The 18,629-nt window shown below is 41.2% G+C and overlaps 1 protein-coding gene across 1 annotated transcript; it reads left to right on the forward strand.

Annotated features, from left to right (window-relative positions):
- Positions 1–194: 194 nt before the first annotated feature.
- LOC113056398 (carbonic anhydrase 14) lies at positions 195–17,063 on the forward strand. The gene is made up of 10 exons (XM_026223166.1): positions 195–415; positions 598–655; positions 947–967; positions 6,422–6,595; positions 6,685–6,842; positions 6,932–7,018; positions 7,189–7,261; positions 7,744–7,907; positions 16,209–16,309; positions 16,415–17,063. The coding sequence occupies exons 2-10, from the start codon at positions 598–600 to the stop codon at positions 16,431–16,433; spliced, it is 855 nt and encodes a 284-aa protein (XP_026078951.1). The 5' UTR covers positions 195–415; the 3' UTR covers positions 16,434–17,063.
- The last annotated feature ends 1,566 nt before the right edge of the window (positions 17,064–18,629 follow it).

The raw sequence follows: 18,629 nt of genomic DNA on the forward strand, positions 1-18,629 counted from the left end.
ACATTTTAACATTTTAGAAATCATCAGAAATCATATGTCGACTGAAAACTTAAAATCTCACAATTCATCCTTTAAAACCCATTTTAAAATCAGACATCGCATTACCATGTAAATGGTACATCAATATCATGTTACAAAATATTTTCATTCATGAATAATACAAATTTAAGTTTGGATCGTGCACTACAAAGTTAATGTTCAAAAATGTGAGTGACAATGTCAAATGTTTATATGGAACTGCATGTGTGAATGCGTAAACCTTAACCCATTTCCTTCACAGGAAATATTTTTTTTTTCACTCTGTGGACTGGTATATACATACATTCAGAGGCAAAGACAGTCTGAATAGCCCAACCGGTTGTTATACTGTGGTCTGTTAAATAAATAAATAACAGCTTCTGTAGCTTGTGCAAAGGTAAGTTTCCACGTTAAATTTTTATTTATTTTTTTACTACATGTTTTCAACATTCATTAATAGCTAAAATGTTTTAAGAATTGAATGTAGTGAAACCCTGGAAACATTTTCACTGACAAAATATTAAATATCTTATGATTTAATGTGGAAATATGCTAAAAATGCTTATTTCTAACAAGCAGATGCTTTTCAAGACATGTGTGGTTGTTATTTTATTGTCTGACTTCAGCACTGCAAAAGGTGAGCATTGTCTGTCGCTTTCTTGTTGAATTAGCTTTATTTTCTTTGTCACTGAATAGATCTATAAATATATTTATTCATATAATTTTTATTTCTAAGAACAACATGTCCCAGAACACAGGAGTATATAGGGAAATCAGGTCAAATGTATACTTTAGTTGATTTAACAGTTCATTCTGGCATGTCTCTTCTTTCAGCACTCTCACTTTCATCACAACCAAGTGTGAAGAAGAGTCTAAAGCAGTTTATAGAGCTGACCTTGTTTTCCCTTGTCTATCAATTCTATTTTAGATTGGTGCTATTTTGGCTGTGGTGAGCAACATTACATTTTCATTCCTTAAAATATGCTTAAAATAATGTTTCTCAATATGAAACTTTCAGGGAAAGTTCAAGGCTTTATGTGGGACCTTTTATGAGGAACCAATTTTGAGCAAACATTCATTGACAATTTTTTCCTTGACAAATCCACCTCTAATTACTGATTTAATACAGAAATCTAATTTGGATGCTGGAAACCTACCGTCCAATATCTAACTTAGCATTTGTATAAAAATTGTGTATAAAATGATGCGGTCTGGTTTTTGTTTACAGCACTGCACTGAAACTGCTCTTGTAAAGGTGGTCAATGATCTTTTACTCTTTGGTGACTCTGTCAGTTTTTCAATTCTTCTATTGCTTGACATCAGCTCATCTTTCTATACTGTTTGTCATAAGATATTACTCTCTAAATTTGCTAGGGGAAGTTGTATGTTTTGCTGCAATTATTATTATTAGGAGTTCAAGCACAGAAGGTGCCAGTACCCTAATGTTTCAAATGATTTTCTTCTTCTGTCATAAAAGTGTCTGGCCAACCAAAACTTTAAGTCCTAGAAACACCAAATTTGGCCCAAATCAAGTTGGCCTAAAAAAAGGTGCACACACATAATAAGTTAATATCGCCACAAGCAAACTGGTTCCAATTCCAATGTTATTTTCCTCTGATTCTCTGAATCAAGTGGAACAAAACGTGATACATAATATAACAGGGTATCTGCAGGATTTGTTTAATCAAATGTAAGACTTTTTAAGACCTGCACAAATAAAATGAATTGCATATGAGCAGGGTAGGACAATGTTTGTGCTAACTTATTAAACTGTAAAATGACTATAAAAAGCATGATTTATAGTTCACATACAGGTTTTCATAAAAACTTAAAATTATAAACTTCACATTTCAGCATTAAAACATTTTTTTTAAGAAAATGGTCAAATGACTCAAACATTCCAGTTATTGAAATTTAAGTAATTATTATCAATCAATTATTATATTAATTAAATAACCTATACATATATCTTAGTGACTTTGTGACTTAGTGACTTAATTGTTCAGATCTTTATAATGCATTATCTATTTGTTGATCGACCAGTTCACATTAAAGGGGGGGTGAAATGCTATTTCATGCATACTGAGTTTTTTACACTGTTAAAGAGTTGGATTCCCATGCTAAACATGGACAAAGTTTCAAAAATTAAGTTGTATGTTTGAAGGAGTATTTCTGTTCCAAAAATACTCCTTCCGGTTTGTCACAAGTTTCGGAAAGTTTTTTTCGAGTATGGCTCTGTGTGACGTTAGATGGAGCGGAATTTCCTTATATGGGTCCTGAGGGCGCGTCTGCCGGAAGAGCGCGCGCTCCCGTACAGCGAGGCTGAGCACAGACATTTCACTGATAAGAGCGAGAGCGTCGCGAAAAGTCACAAAAGAAGTGTGTTTTTGGTTGCCAGGGCAAGAAAACCCTGCACAGATTACCAAAAAAAACCCAGCATTAAGGGACCAGTGGATGGAGTTTATTTTTACAGAGCATCAACGGAGTTGTGCAAGTGTTTGTGTTTGTTCCCTGCATTTCGAAGATGCTTGTTTTACAAACAAGGCCCAGTTTGACGACGGATTTGCGGATCGTTTATTTCTTAAGGATGATGCAATCCCAACGAAAAAGGGTCACGATCGTGTGTTGGAACCGCATGCGGTGAGTAAAACTGCTTCAAATATCTCTGCCTCCTTGTTATTGCATCCGCCTCCCATGCCGGAGACCCGGGTTCGAGCCCCGCTCGGAGCGAGTCGTTGCTGCCACTGCTCTCCTTCAGTTTCAGCCTCGGGATCTGATTCTGGATCATAAATAAATGGCTGAATCTGACTTTAAGTCATGGTTTTTTTGGATGATGGTTTTTTCCTCACGCTAATGTCACAGTTTCCAAACGCTCTCAACGCAAAAGCCTACTCGCACTCGTGATTCTTTAGCTCCGCCCACACGCCACGCCTCCAGCCGGTCGTGTTTTTCCGGGAAAAATCGGTACAGACTATCTTTCTCTTATGAATATAATAAAACTAAAGACTTCTTGGAGTTATGAAGGATGCAGTACTACTCTATAGGTACTCAAGATCAACAGGATATTGAGTGAAAACGAGCATTTCACCCCCCCTTTAACAACTGCATGTTTGCTGCATAAAAATATGGGTCAAGTTTCACTTTTGGTTTGTTGAAAATACAAATTCATTATCTGCCAGCAGGAGGCACTTTTGGAATGGCAGAAATATAGCAGTTTCCCCAGTAATGACTGTAAACAACGCAGCGCAGCACGTGACTTATTTAGCAGTGAAATCAGAGCATTTTGAAGTTTAATCACCACATTAAGCTATATCGCAACTTTTGTCTTTCCGTGCCCAAAATTAAGACATCTTGAAATCATAATCAAGACTTTCTTGTACCATTTAGAAATGTTTATGATCATAAATTTGATATAATTAAAGTTTTTTTAAAGAAACCCTAACGGAATCCTAGACCGCGACCATTTGTAGTCATCGTCTCCTCTGAAACATCTGCTCTGCTCCACACCACACACGATGATCATGTGAAGAGAGTGAAGCGGCCTTCCCTCAGTCTCTGATATTTGGATATGATTGTCGCATTTCTCCAACTAATGGCAGTTGCCCAGAACATTCCAACTGGTCATGAAGCCACCATTACCCTCGAAAGCAATCCTTCCATGACTTACTTTTCAAATGTTTTAAAATTGAACATCTGAGTATAATATGATCCAGAAGTCACTATACGGCCAGCAGACTGCCAGTTACCTATCCCTGTCCTAGACCATTTGTCCAATTAATGCCAAAGTTTGTGATCTCCAAAACACTTAAAGATCATTAAATGTTACCTCCATTTTAATATTTCAAAATTATATTAAAAACATTTGTCATGCTGCATGAAATGACTTTATTTATTGCTGTTCAGTTAAAATGAAAAATTGCCCCTTCTTTCTATAGTAGTAGCCTACACATTGCTGTCTTCAAGTGTACTCATGCCAAGTTGTATTCAACTTTGAGGTCTGGTCCAAATTATGACATACAATATACACAGGCTATAGGCTCACGTGTATTAATCATTATTAATCATCATCATCTTATTGCTATCATGCTATGACGACGATTCCTCTATGTAGCCTATATTAAACATTTGAAATCACAATCACATCGGAATATTTAAACCTGCTTTCGCGCAGCCGCTGATCCAGAGAGAGCAGCGTCATCATGTAAGCTTTATATTTGAAATAGCTTCACAAACAGTCTGCACAGTAGGTTACATTTCTGTGTTGCAATCATTAAAGACTAATAACGAAACTATTGGGATGAAAGGTTATAGTCCAAACTGACCTTTGGAACTCATTACGCTTCAAATAAAGATTGTAGACTGTAGGTTATATTATGCCAGTTAGCGACCAGGGACTGTTGAAATGCATTTGATGTCTAATTTATTCAATCAATAGATCTGTTAAAAAACAGTCAAATCTAATTCATTCATTTATATCAAATATATATATATTATATTTTTACTCATTTATAACAATAATAAAAAAAGCATTTTGTAAGACACGTAAGTGAATTAGCCTTTATATTATTTAGTTTTTGTCTAATGTTTTGTTTTCAGAATCATGGTAGAAGGGTGATTTCTATTCTAAAAATCTATTATCCAGAGCCAAAGCTTAATAAATAATATCTGGCATCGAACTCATTCGTAATTAATTTCTAATAGCCTATTTAAAAAACTATAATGTAAAACATACAATCTTACAGACTTTATGTAGTACAACAACAAGGATTTTGTACATTTATCACGCATTACAATGCCGCTTCTAATCCAGTGTGCAAAGTTCCTCCCCCACCTCGTCTACAGTAATGTCTAGAGTAATATAGTAAAAAATAATACTTCCATAGAAAGACATTTAAAAGGGTTCTATGATGCCTTTAAAAAAAAAAAAAAAAGATCATTATTTTGTGTATTTGGTGTAACATAATATGCTGACAATCTTTAATGTTCAAAAAACATTCTTTTTCAAATACTGTAGATTATTGTAGGTCCTCTATGCCCCGCCTCTCTCAAACACATTGTATTCTACAAAGTCCCTTTCCATAATCACAAGCTTATTCTTTCAAAATAAATGTAAAGACAGTTAATAATGTCTTAAGTTTTACCATCAGTTCAAGCCCGAAAGAGGAACAGAGTCACGTGACAGACTCTGCGATGAAGCTCATGTGTTTGCAGACAGTACACAAGCCACGGATGGTTAAGACAGATGACTCCGGTGTGTGACCCTGTCTCTCTCTCACACACACGCTTGTGCGAGCACAAACATACACACACACGTGATGCGCAAAACTCCACATTTGGCATGACTGCTTCAACCCTAACTGTGTTACTGAAACCATGCCTTCTTTCTTTGCGTGAACAATTGGGTGGCATTACGCAAACATTTCCACTTAGTGATGTAGAGATGTGGGGGTGTATCTGAATGGGGGGGTGTGGCAGGGTCTTAACTTTGATAAAGACTATCTCTCTGGTTTTCAGACTTTAGATCTTATCTATGCACAATCAGCTTGTAACACTCCCCGACTAGTATATTATAAAGAAAAATAAAATAATAAATATGGAAAAATATAGGCCTATGCATATTCATAATCAATGACAAAAATATATAATAAACTAGGTTAGTGGATAATTCGGCAGCAAAAGTTATTCTAGAAAAATAAGTGCACAATAATTTTAGAAATCCAGACATTAAGTGAAAAAACTACTTTTGGGGGAACAAATAAATGTGTTCCACTAAATATAGTAAAATGTAACACATTGCTGTTTGTATTATTATAAAATACATTCATTAAAAGCATTCATGAATGTATTTATATATAAGTATATACTATAAATTTAAAATACATTTAAATGTTTAGCATATTAGACATTGATGCGTAGTGTATGATATATGTGCAACAGATACTGAGTCTTTCTTTTAACAGTTTTATATTTCACTTACTGTGCACGTTAAAAACAATTTATAGTCTTTTCTACGCCCGTGTTTTGTTCTCACAGACACCCAGTAATAAGTAACAGTTTAAATTCATGTCTCACACAATTCAGTGGAACATATAGCCTACATTTCCCTTCGGAATCATGGTGGAATATCCACCATGGGGCCACGAGGACTGGAATGGAGAACAGGGGAAAGCTATTGTATGACTTCAGAAGTAACACAGAATAATTTACACAATCAGATTTTGTTTTTTTTTTTTTAAATAAAAAAAAAGGATCTCGTACTTGTATCGGCCGATCAGAGAAAATGGCAGTATCGGAGTATCTATACCCGATTTTAATATCAGATCGGTGCGTCTCTCATTTATATATATATATATATATATATATATATATATATATATATATATTTTTTTTTTTTTTTTTAAAGAAAAATCGCTCCCACACTGGGGCAAATACTATCCCAAATGTAATGGGCATAAACAGTCTCCAATCAACATCGACACCCAGAAAGTCGTTAAAAACCAAGAGTTGGCATCTGTTGACCTGATTAACTTCAGTCTCCCTCACACCATGAAGATGCTGAAGAATAACGGACACACAGGTTTGGAATCAGTAATACAGTCTACTGTATGCACATAAGAAACACACCTGCGTGTCTAATCTGCTTTCTCCTGCATGCTGTCCCTGCAGTTGAGTGTGAGCTGAAGGCAGGAGCAGTGGGAGTTCAAGGAGGAGGTCTGAAGCACAAATACACCGTCCTGCAGTTTCACTTCCACTGGGGTGGAAAGGACCTGGTGAACCATCCAGGATCCGAGCACTCTCTGAACGGACACAGATCACCTCTAGAAGTTAGAGATGGGGCCTGCAAGATCAAATTGTGAAAGACATCAAAAATGTTGCTAGCATTTAGAATCACGTGCTGTATTTTCCTATGCAGATGCACATTGTCAGCCGGAGAAGTGATCTTAATGACAGCACCGCAGCAAAACTTCAAGATGGCTTTGCTGTATTGGGCTTCTTTATTGTGAGTCGCATTTACAGGGTTCATCCACTAAAGGGCAGCATTGGCATTTTAAATGACAATTTATTGTCGTTTTGCCATATCTGCCTATTGTAAGTGTATCCAATGTAGATTAGGTACCTAATCTAACAGTTTGTTATAATAAATGACACTCATTTTTTTTTACCCTTTAGGAGAGCAATGAAAAGGACATGTCACAAGTCTGGGAAAGCTTCACCGATTATCTCCAAAAAATACCAAGAAAGGGTAAAATAGCTGTCAGCCAAATAGTGCCTAATTCGATTAATAAATTGCCACATAATGCAATTAATTAGATTAAAAAATCCATAATAATAATATAGTAACTATATATTTTTGCATTATACGTCTGCATTATAAATGTACCACAGATTGAGAATAAGTGATTGCATTTGTTATTTGTTTATATATATTTACAATTGTTTGGCAAATTTTGTTGCGGGTGAAATGCAGTAATTTCATTAAGATTTTACTCAGTTGAGAATTTCACAAAAGATTTTCTCATGCAGATTTCGCAACTGGTTCAGTTTGTTGACACGAATTCACCATAGTGACGAACAGAAAGCCGCTTGCTTGTGAAAGTGCGGGACTTCATAGATTTGAATTTTTTTGTCCTTGAAATTTCCCTAATGAGACCCCACCTTTATTGCTGTATTGTTAAAATAGCCTATTTTGTGTATTTTGTTGTCTAATTGTTATTTTACTGCTAGGAGACAAAGTCAGAATTATGGAGCCCTTTTCTATGCATCAGCTCTTAAAGGGGGTTGATCTCAGCAAGTACTACCGCTACAATGGCTCACTGACCACCCCTCCCTGTGATGAAGCTGTGGTTTGGACCATCTTTAAGGACCCAATTAGGATCAGCAAAGATCAGGTACAGACAAATTCAATTCTGTTTCCAAATAATTCCACTTTTATAAATTAATATCTACCAAGCCCAAACTGCATTGCTCACTAAGGCTGCATTTATTTGGTTAAAAATACAGTAAAAACAGTACTATTTCAATTTTAAATATAGCTGCAAGCAGCAATTACGTGGCCAAGCACTACAGAAATCACTAATTGAAGCCATTTGATGATTTTAGTCAAAACGACTGAAAAATCATAAATATAACCTCTAGTAATATGATTTATTGGCTTATCATGTTTGACCAATAGGTTAAATCGATTTGGCACACACAACGTTTGGTGTCAATATGTCAAAGCATTGCAGAGATACAGCCTCAAGTGTCATTTTGGCATCATGCCTCAAATCCATTAATGTGGTATGCAAAAACGGTTTTGTCTATCAACACAAAATCCATAAATTTTTGTCAGCATGGTCTAAAGATGATATGATTCGATTTTGGTGAAAATCGTACCAACGGTATAGAAGTTAGAAAAGGTAGGTATTTAAAGAAAATCAAAATGGCGGACAGGAAGTTTGGCTCACTATGGCAAGATTGTATCACTGTTCCCAGCATGACCCAAGGAATCTATTAATACCAGTCTCATTATTATAGACAAAATTCACAGAAAGCTATTAGCATTTATTTGAAATCTTATTCTTGATGGTACATACAAAGTTTTGTAATGGTACCCAGATGAAATAGTAAAATATATAATTTATACCAAAATATATCATAATACTCTGTACCACCACATTTGTATGTGTCTTTAGAGTGTGACCATACATGTGTGTGTCAAGTGTGTTGTTTTGGAGTTATAGACAATTTTGTATGTGAGAAGAGAAAAAATGACTTGATGGCTGACTTTGTTTGCATTTTTTGCATGTTGGCAATTGGGCATGAGTTTATAGCCAGCACATTATGTTTTTTGAATTTCCTACGGTGGTTTCGTGCCGATCGGAGTAACGGTTTCTAATATATTGGCAAATGTTTTTTTAAGTACTACAATTCACCCTTTCACAAACCATAAGGTAAAATTTGGCATGTTTGTTATTGGTGACCTTGGTAAGAATTTATGAATCTAAAGGTGATAATAATTCAACCACACCCAAAGTTATAAGGATGTGAATATATGATTTTAGGGTTGAAACTTCTCAGGCTCCTCCAGGGCATTATGCTGATGACCCATACCAAATTTTGTAACGATACGTCAATGTTTTCATAAAATATAGCATTTTACTACAAAATTCTAAATGGCTGACGCCCAAAATGGCTAACTTTGGGTAAATTGTCATGCTGCACTGAATCTAAAGAGACCAATTTTGTGATTTTTGACCAAACCATTCAGAAGTTATAGGCAAAAATAGCAATTTGTCATATCTCCTGAACACTAGGTGGCACAGAAACGAAACACTGCAGGTAGTCTCAGGTCATGCTTGTTATAACACACACCATGCAAGTTTGTTCTCAGTACGCCAAACTGTGGCAGAGATACAGTCTCAGATCCATTTTTGCATGCTTCTTTGTCAAATTCTTTTGCATGTTATTCAAGAAAGCAATAAACTTGAATTCTGTAGCTTTTTGACAGCATGGTCTAAAGATAATCTTTAGATAATCAATTTTCGTGAGAATCAGACAAACCGTCTAGGATGAGTTTGAAAAAGTATGTTTTTTGAACAATTAAAAATAGTGAAAACACTAAACCTTGTGATTTTGGTGTTTGTTCCACTTAGCATGAGCCGAGGATTCAGAGGAAAAAATGTCCTTCTGTGCCATATGGTTTAAAAGTTATTAACATAAACATGAGGGAAACTTTGGACAAGTGGTGGCGCTAGAGAGTTTGAGACTCAAATTCACTGTGGTTAATGTTGAGACTGTCCTCTGTCAGTGTGCCAAATTTCACAACTTTCTCACAACCGGATCTATAGGCTGCCATAGAAGAAGAATAAGAATTCCAACGCCTACAATAGTTACCTACACACCTTCGGTGCTTGGCCCCTAAATATCTGTTTTCTATTGTAATATATTTCTTAATGTCATATATTCCTGTGATGTAAAGCTGAAATTTCAGCATCATTACTCCAGTCTTTAGTGTCACATGATCCCTCAGAAATCATTTTAAAATGCTGTTTGTTTAAAAAAAACATTTTAATGTGCTGCTTCATATTTTGTGGAAAACCTTTTTTTTAAGGATACTTTGATGATTTTTTTTTTTTTTTTTTTAAAGAACAGCATGTTTATAATCAGATTACAGTAATTTTTTTATGGACATGATTACATTTCACACAATGGCAGCAAATTATTCATAACCTATTGATTTTCCGTAAATCTTCTTTTTTTCTCTTTTAAAATGACTTATTCTAAAAATCCTGCTGTGTGTCATTCCATTTAGCTTTGAAAACTTTGGATGTGTAATGTTATATTGATGTTTCATGTTTATAAAATGGTTTATATAATTTTTTTTTTTTTTTACAGCTGGAATTGGTTTTACGATTGGAACCATATATTGTCAATCGGATTCATTATGATAAATATATACTTGTGAAAAATTGTAAAAACTGTTCCTCTTCGGGAACTCGAGCTGCGTCGATCGCATTTGGGGAACGCCTTTGGCAAGAACAACTCTGAATATCGTGTGCAATCAGTTCAATGGAAGAGCGTGACGTCACGGACGGGGTGACGTAGCGACCAGGAAGCTATAAAGGCACGTGCCACGCAGCTGGCTTCAGCTTCGCGTCTTTCAGCAAGCGCTCTGTGTGTGCATGTTCATAAGTCTGTCTTGTAAGTCTTATTTACTGTTGTCTGTCCAGTATCATTAGACTACGATGCCTAAGTCTAAAGCTAAGACGAGACATTTGAAGGGCGAAACCAAATCGCGCTATAAACTGTGTGTTCCTCCATGCCAGCGCTACATCACGGCTGGGGACACACATGATTTATGCGTGGTTTGCCTGGGATCGGAGCACGCTGAGTCGGCTCTCGAGGGAGCCGACTGCCCGCATTGTGAACGATTGCCAATGCGGGCGCTTCGATCCCGGAGGGCTCTCTTCGAGGAGGGAGCCTTCGCCAGCGTTCCCCGCGGCTCTGGCCCCGCTTCTGCTGAGGCAGAGCGGCTGCTGCACTCGTGGGGTTCGCAGGTGGATCTGGCAGAGGGAATGGAGACGGGCACGTCCTTATCTCCTTCCTCATCTGCTAGATCTGGCGCCCAAACCCTGGGATCGGAAGCACGCTCGTCGGTTTCTTCCGCCCAGGGCGAGGGGTCGACACTCCACCTCTCTTCGTCTGATGAGGTGGATGTGGAGACAGTTGGCAGGGATTCGCCACCCCTTTCGCCCCAGTATGAGGAGCTGCTGGAGGTGGTAACTCGCGCAGTCGAGAAGTTAAAAATAGACTGGCCCCCACAAAAATCACATGAACCGCAGAGAAGTAAATTAGATGAGCGGTATCTCAGGCCCAGACAACCACCTCCAGCCCGGAGCCTTCCCTTTTTTCCCGACCTCCATGATGAGATAGCGAGGTCGTGGAAACATCCATATTCCACCCGTCTTTTCGGCCCTGATTCGCAGTATTATGGGAATGTGACAGGGCTCGATGAGCGTGGTTACAGAGCGATGCCACGGGTTGAACAGACGCTTGCGGGCTATCTGTCACCCGGTTCGGCGTCGTCTCTGAAGGCTCCGGCCTTGCCTACTAAAGCATTAAGAACGACATCAGGGTTAGTGGGCAAGGGCTATGTGGCAGCAGGTCAGGCAGGGGCGTGCCTTCACACCATGGCCGTCCTTCAAGCATATCAGGCCGACCTGTTGAGAGATGTAGACGAGGGAGAGGGGATCAAGTCCGACGATATTGCAGAACTTAGACGGACCGCTGATCTCTCCCTCCGCGCCACCAAAGAGACCGCTCGCGCAATTGGGCGGTCTATGGCAGCCTTGGTGGCCGCGGAGAGGCATTTATGGCTGAACCTGTCCCAAATTAAAGACCGTGACAGGTTCTGCCTCCTGGACGCCCCGCTCCAAGCCTCGGGCCTGTTCGGCGACACAGTCAATACTGTCGTCGACAGGTTCCAGGAGGCCCGTAAACAGGCGGCGGCGTTCCAGAGTTTCCTCCCTCGTCGCTCTTGTGGGTTATCTGGACGGGAGATACCCACGCCACTAGCAGGCTCCTCATACCGCGAGGCTCAAAAGCAGAGCGTCGCCACTCGTGCTCCCCCACGCCGGGACCGAGGGTCTAAGCGACGCTCTGAGTCGGGGGCTCCTAGATTAAAATCAGACCTTCGTACTATTATCGAAGCTAGGAAGTCCTCGACAAAGAGGTCCTGACGCCATGCTACCAGTGACCTCGAGGGTAGCCCCTACGGGGTCAGAGCGGTTCCCACCTCAGTATACGGTGCCCGCCTCTCCCCGGTACCCTCCGGAGGCCGGTCTGCCAACCCTGCCAGTGTTTCAGGGCGCAGCGGTCTCCCGCGAGCGTCCCTCCCAGTTATTTCCGCCCGTGAGCGTAGCGGAGCTGGGAAGCTCGCCTCCCCTTCGGGGGCCTCTTACACCAGAGATCAGTCTCGAGAGACTGATTCCCTTAGTACATTTTCGAGCAGCGTGGAGACTTCTGCCAAATGTTTCTCAATGGGTCCTGCACACAGTAGAAAGAGGCTACGCTATTCAATTCGGCCGTCCACCGCCGAAATTCGATGGGGTTACACCGACAGTCGTCGGCCCCCAGCAGGCTCTGGTTATGGAACAAGAAGTGAATACCCTATTAAGGAAGGAGGCCATCGAGGTGGTCCCTCCTCTAGACAGGGAATCCGGGTTCTACAGCCGGTATTTCATAGTTCCAAAGAAGGATGGGGGGTTGCGTCCGATCTTAGACCTACGTCAGTTAAACCTCTCAGTTATGTCACTGAAGTTCAAAATGCTTACTGTCAAACAGGTTGTAGCTCAAATCAGATCCGAGGACTGGTTTGTCACGATAGATCTCAAAGACGCATACTTCCACATATCCATCCTTCCACAACACAGGAAGTTTCTGAGGTTCGCTTTCGGGGGCAAAGCTTATCAATATCGAGTACTTCCATTCGGCCTTGCACTCTCACCCCGCACATTCACGAAGTGTGTAGATGCGGCTCTGGTACCCCTCCGTATGCAGGGCATCCGCATTCTAAATTATATCGACGATTGGTTGATCTTAGCTCAATCAGAGCAGATGGCGGTTCGACATCGAGATGTCGTTCTCGCACACATGGGGGAGCTGGGTTTGAGACTGAATGCCAAGAAGAGTGTACTTTCTCCAGTTCAGAGAACCACCTATCTAGGCGTAGTATGGGATTCGACCACGATGCAGGCACGTATGTCTCCTGCTCGGATCGAGTCGATCCTCACATCAGTCAAGAGAGTCAGAGAAGGCCAGTCACTCACTGTGAAGCAGTTTCAGAGACTGTTAGGGCTCATGGCAGCTGCGTCCAACGTGATACCTTTTGGTCTCCTGCACATGAGGCCCCTTCAGTGGTGGCTCAAGACCAAGGGGTTTTCCCCGAGGGGAAATCCTTTCCGAACTATTCAGGTCACGCGGCGATGCCTTCGTGCCTTAGACATATGGAAGAAACCTTGGTTCTTGAATCAGGGCCCGGTGCTGGGAGCTCTTGGTCGCCGTGTAACGCTAGCGACAGATGCGTCCCTCACCGGTTGGGGTGCGGTCATGAGTGGCCACCCTGCCCGCGGTCTGTGGAGCGGTCGCCATCTGACATGGCACATCAATTGTCTAGAAATGCTAGCAGTGTATCGAGCCTTAAAATATTTCCTCCCAGACCTGAGAGGCTGTCATGTGTTAGTGCGCACCGACAACACAGCGGTAGTCTCTTATATCAATCACCAGGGGGGTCTGCGTTCACGCCCCTTGTACAAGCTGGTGTACCAGATCCTCCTGTGGTCCCAGGGCAAACTCCTCTCGTTAAGAGCAGTGTATATTCCTGGGCGATTGAATGTGGGAGCAGACATGCTGTCGAGACAGGGGCCAAGGCCCGGGGAATGGATGCTTCATCCCGAGGTGGTGAAGCAGATATGGCAGATATTTGGCAAAGCTCAGGTGGACCTCTTCGCGACTCGAGAGACATCGCAATGTCCCCTCTGGTTCTCTCTAGTTCACCCAGCTCCACTGGGACTAGATGCCATGGCACAGACTTGGCCGAGGCTTCGTCTGTATGCCTTTCCCCCCATCGCTCTGCTCCCGGGAGTTCTGGCGAGAGTACGCCGGGACGGGGTCCGTCTGTTGTTAGTAGCCCCGTTCTGGCCGGGCCGAGTATGGTTCGCAGATCTGATTTCTCTCCTCGACGGCTCTCCATGGCAGATTCCGATCAGGACAGATCTACTCTCTCAGGCGCAGGGCAAAATAATTCACCCTCGCCCGGAGTTGTGGAAGCTGTGGGTGTGGCCCCTGAGGGGGCACATCTGTTAGCAGCTGGTCTCTCAACCGAGGTTGTTGAGACCCTACTCCAATCCAGAGCTCCCTCTACGAGGAAACTGTACGCCCTGAAGTGGAAACTCTTCACTTCATGGTGCAGAGATCGCCACCTTGACCCTGTTAACTGCCCAGTTGGTACAGTTCTGGAGTTTTTACAAGCTAGGCTCTCTGCGGGGTTGACCCACTCCACCTTAAAGGTGTACGTGGCGGCCATAGCTGCTTACCACGTCCCTTTCAGTGACCAGTCACTGGGTAGACACCCCCTAGTTACACGTTTCCTCCGAGGTGCACTGAGGCTGAGACCTCCAGTACGGTCCCGTATTCCCCCATGGGATCTGGTTGTGGTGTTAGAGGCTCTCTGCAAAGCTCCATTCGAGCCAATTCAAGAAATATCAGACAGACATCTGACACTTAAGACTGCCCTATTATTGGCTATTACTTCTCTAAAGAGAGTTGGAGATCTCCAGGCCCTCTCGGTGGCCCCTAATTATCTAGACTTTGCCCCTGGTATGGCCAAAGCATTTCTTTACCCTCGAGCGGGTTATATTCCTAAAGTTCCCTCTGTCACACCACAACCTGTCGTACTGCAGGCCTTCTGTCCTCCTCCCTTTCGGGAGCCAGACCAGGTGAAGCTAAATTGTATGTGTCCAGTGCGAGCACTGGACGCATACGTCCACAGAGCTGCCCTGTGGAGAAAATCCGACCAATTGCTTGTATGCTACGGTCCTACTAACAGGGGTTCTCCTGCCTCTAAGCAGACCCTCAGCCGTTGGATAGTCGAGGCTATCAACGAGTCATATGAGTCCTCTGGTCTTCCCCTTCCTTTGGGAGCCAAGGCTCACTCTACGCGGAGTATGGCTGCCTCTAAGGCCTTCCTGGCAGGTGTGTCCCTCTTGGACATCTGCAACGCTGCGGGGTGGTCCACGCCCTCTACATTTGCCAGATTTTACAATCTCGATATGCGAGCCGCTCCTGGCTCTTCTGTCCTCTCGTCCTAAGCTGTGCTCTACGGATACACACTAGGCAGGGGTTTGGTAGTCTGGCAGCGTTGGCACATCGTTCCCCAAATGCGATCGACGCAGCTCGAGTTCCCGAAGAGGAACGTCCCTAGGTTACGTATGTAACCCTAGTTCCTCGAGGGAACGAGACGCTGCGTCGCCGAGCCATACTCCCGGCACCCCTGCCTGCGCTTGCTTCCCTACTCGAAGCTGAAGCCAGCTGCGTGGCACGTGCCTTTATAGCTTCCTGGTCGCTACGTCACCCCGTCCGTGACGTCACGCTCTTCCATTGAACTGATTGCACACGATATTCAGAGTTGTTCTTGCCAAAGGCGTTCCCCAAATGCGATCGACGCAGCGTCTCGTTCCCTCGAGGAACTAGGGTTACATACGTAACCTAGGGACGTTTTCACCAGTCTTTAGCCTACAGAGGGAATCTGTATGTTTCACAATCTCCTATTTTCTTACATAACATTGCTTGATTGACAAGTCCACATGTGTTTTCTGCTCAGGTGATGTGTAGCCTATATCATTTGTTCTATCTTGTTGTCATATTACCGTCATGTTGTCTAGCCTTTATCTCCCCGATATACTTCCCTTTTTTCACACTCTGTTTCCTCTGTCATTGTCTCTTATCACACTCATCTCTTACAGAATCCTACACATCTGAACCAAATTCCTTTGGCAGCAGGTGCAGAGCCCTTATGATTTGGACATGTGACCACATACACACGCGCCTCTGCTAAATCAGTGCAATCAGTAAAATGATGAATGTTGTCATATCTTTTTCCAGGTCAGCTCCTTGTGACTTTTTTTTCTTTCACTTTTTTTTTTCTGCAGCTGCTCAGGTTCCCAACACAAATTTCCTTTGACAATGTGTACCGGCCACAGCAACCGCTGAACAATCGCGTGGTCTATTCTTCCACCACTCTCAACCGCAGGTGACTGTTCATTTGAAATGTATGCAGTATAGTGTGAGCCATACATAAGATGAATTAGAGACCTATAATGAACTAGACCTGTCTTTTCCTCCATATTTACTTCAGGTCACACAGGAACAACTGAGCACATCCTACAGCACCCATCCAATCGGCCCTAATCCGAAAATTATGCATGTATTTTAAATACAAAAGCTTTTATTTTACTCATTGCCAGTCAGAAAAAGATATGCTCATTTATTTTTTTGCAACAATTAAAAAAAATATTGGTACATTATTGATGTATGTTATTATATTCTAGGACATAACGATTAAAGAAAATAAAAGAAGCAATATGGATAATGCATTCAATATGTTGTTTGAAAAAAAGATGGTTTCATGAAATGACAAAGCTGGTAAAGCTGGTGTGTATCGCAAGTTTTAGAGGGATTTTTAGCTAGTTGACCAACTAAACATACAAATGTTAGCGAAGCCAGACTGAGAGAAAAACTAAATAATTTATTTGTTTGTTGATTGATTGATTTATTATTATTAAATTATATTACAGAAGACTCATTTTAGCTGGAAGCAATGGTATGAAGTAAAAAATATCATGATGCAGTGCATCATTCATTACAAATACGCAGCTTGTGGATGTTTTTATCAGCTGTTTGGACTCTCATTCTGACAGCACCCATTCACTGGAGATCCATTAGTGAGCAAGTGATGTAATTTTAAATATGCTGAGATGAAGAAATAAACTAATCTAAAATGGTAACTCATGAATAATCTACATATTTAATGATGAGTTGCACACATACAAACGTATTTATGGGTCACTTAAAACCTCCCCTGCACTGTGCAAATCAAAGACTGAAACCACATGACCTTTTGTATGAGCATATATGCGAAAGAAAAAGAATGAAAGAGAAGACAAAGAATAAAAAATAAAAATTACAGGCAGAGCTGTGAGTTTAATGCCAGCTTATATAATTTAAATTTACAAAACAGTTGGTTGTTTTTAAGCACTTGGGCTGTGATGGAAGTAGCTAAAAAATAAAATAAAATACAACGAAGCAATAAACAAAATACAGATACACAATGATTAATAACTTCAACATTTTTTTTATAATAAATAATGGATCATGTAAATTTGATGTAAATGTAGTTAATATAATCAGTATAATTTCATTATCTATGCATCTATTCTTCAAACTTCCCGTTTATATATTTTATTTAATAAAATATAAATGTAACATGACTCATGACAAATCTTGTTCAGAGAAGGAACCCTTATAATGTTGACACACATCATTAAAAGTCACAGCCCTACAAAAATGCACTGCATCTTGCAAGACAATATAGACAATATCTACTTTGAGTGTAAACTAAATGAGCCAATGCACATTGGTATGTGATTATTGCATCCAGCTGCTGCTGATCACAGCGTAAGTATACAGTACTGTGTAAGTCTTAGGACACTATATTTTCATTTTGCAGTTAATTGTAATAATCCAGTGAGATTTTTGTGTGCACAGTGAGTCTGACAATAGCCAGTGCTCCACACAGAGCACAATCATCCAGTCTGTTTGGAATAACATGAAGAAACAGAATAAACTGAGGCAGACTAAATCCAGAAGAACTGTGGCAAAGTCTCCTTTCCAGACAGACTATATGATGATGAGATCAGATTGACTGCTATCAGACTCCTTGTGCAAACCAAAATCTCATTAATATGTTTTGTTCCCCTCCCTGCTTGGAGATGAGATGCATAGCAGATTGTCATCACTCAATGGCTGGATGTCTAAGTGGTGCCTGCAGAATAACATAGATCAGGGGTTCCCAAACTTTTTAGCCCGCGACCCCATGATAAATGCGCTGCTGCCCCGCGACCCCCCCCCCCCCCCAAAAACAAAAAAACAAAAAAAAAACAAACACCTCTCGTCGCGTGAAATGTACAGCAAATCGATTTTATGCCCAGTCTCAAAGCACACGAAGTTATATTTTATTGTTCTGCGTGCAAAATCAGTGTTACAATTCTGTATGAGCTGCTCGATATCCACCTGTTCTCTCTCGGAAAGTAACTGTGCAGCTATGTTGGGTTGAACTCGTTCATTATTCTGCCATCAGGAACCAGTCGAGTAAGTCTGAGCTGCTCACACGCGTGCTCCCGCGCGCACACACACGCACGCACGCGCACGCGCACGCGCACACACACACACACACACACACGCTAATCCGCTAGATGTGTCACTTTATGCTTTCCATGGTGACGCGTCATTGCTTGTCACGTGACATACCACAGCAACAACAGAGCTGAATTAATGATCTGCTTTTGTCATTT

The sequence above is a fragment of the Carassius auratus genome, chromosome 37, assembly GCF_003368295.1.
Source record: "Carassius auratus strain Wakin chromosome 37, ASM336829v1, whole genome shotgun sequence".
NCBI lineage: Eukaryota > Metazoa > Chordata > Actinopteri > Cypriniformes > Cyprinidae > Carassius > Carassius auratus.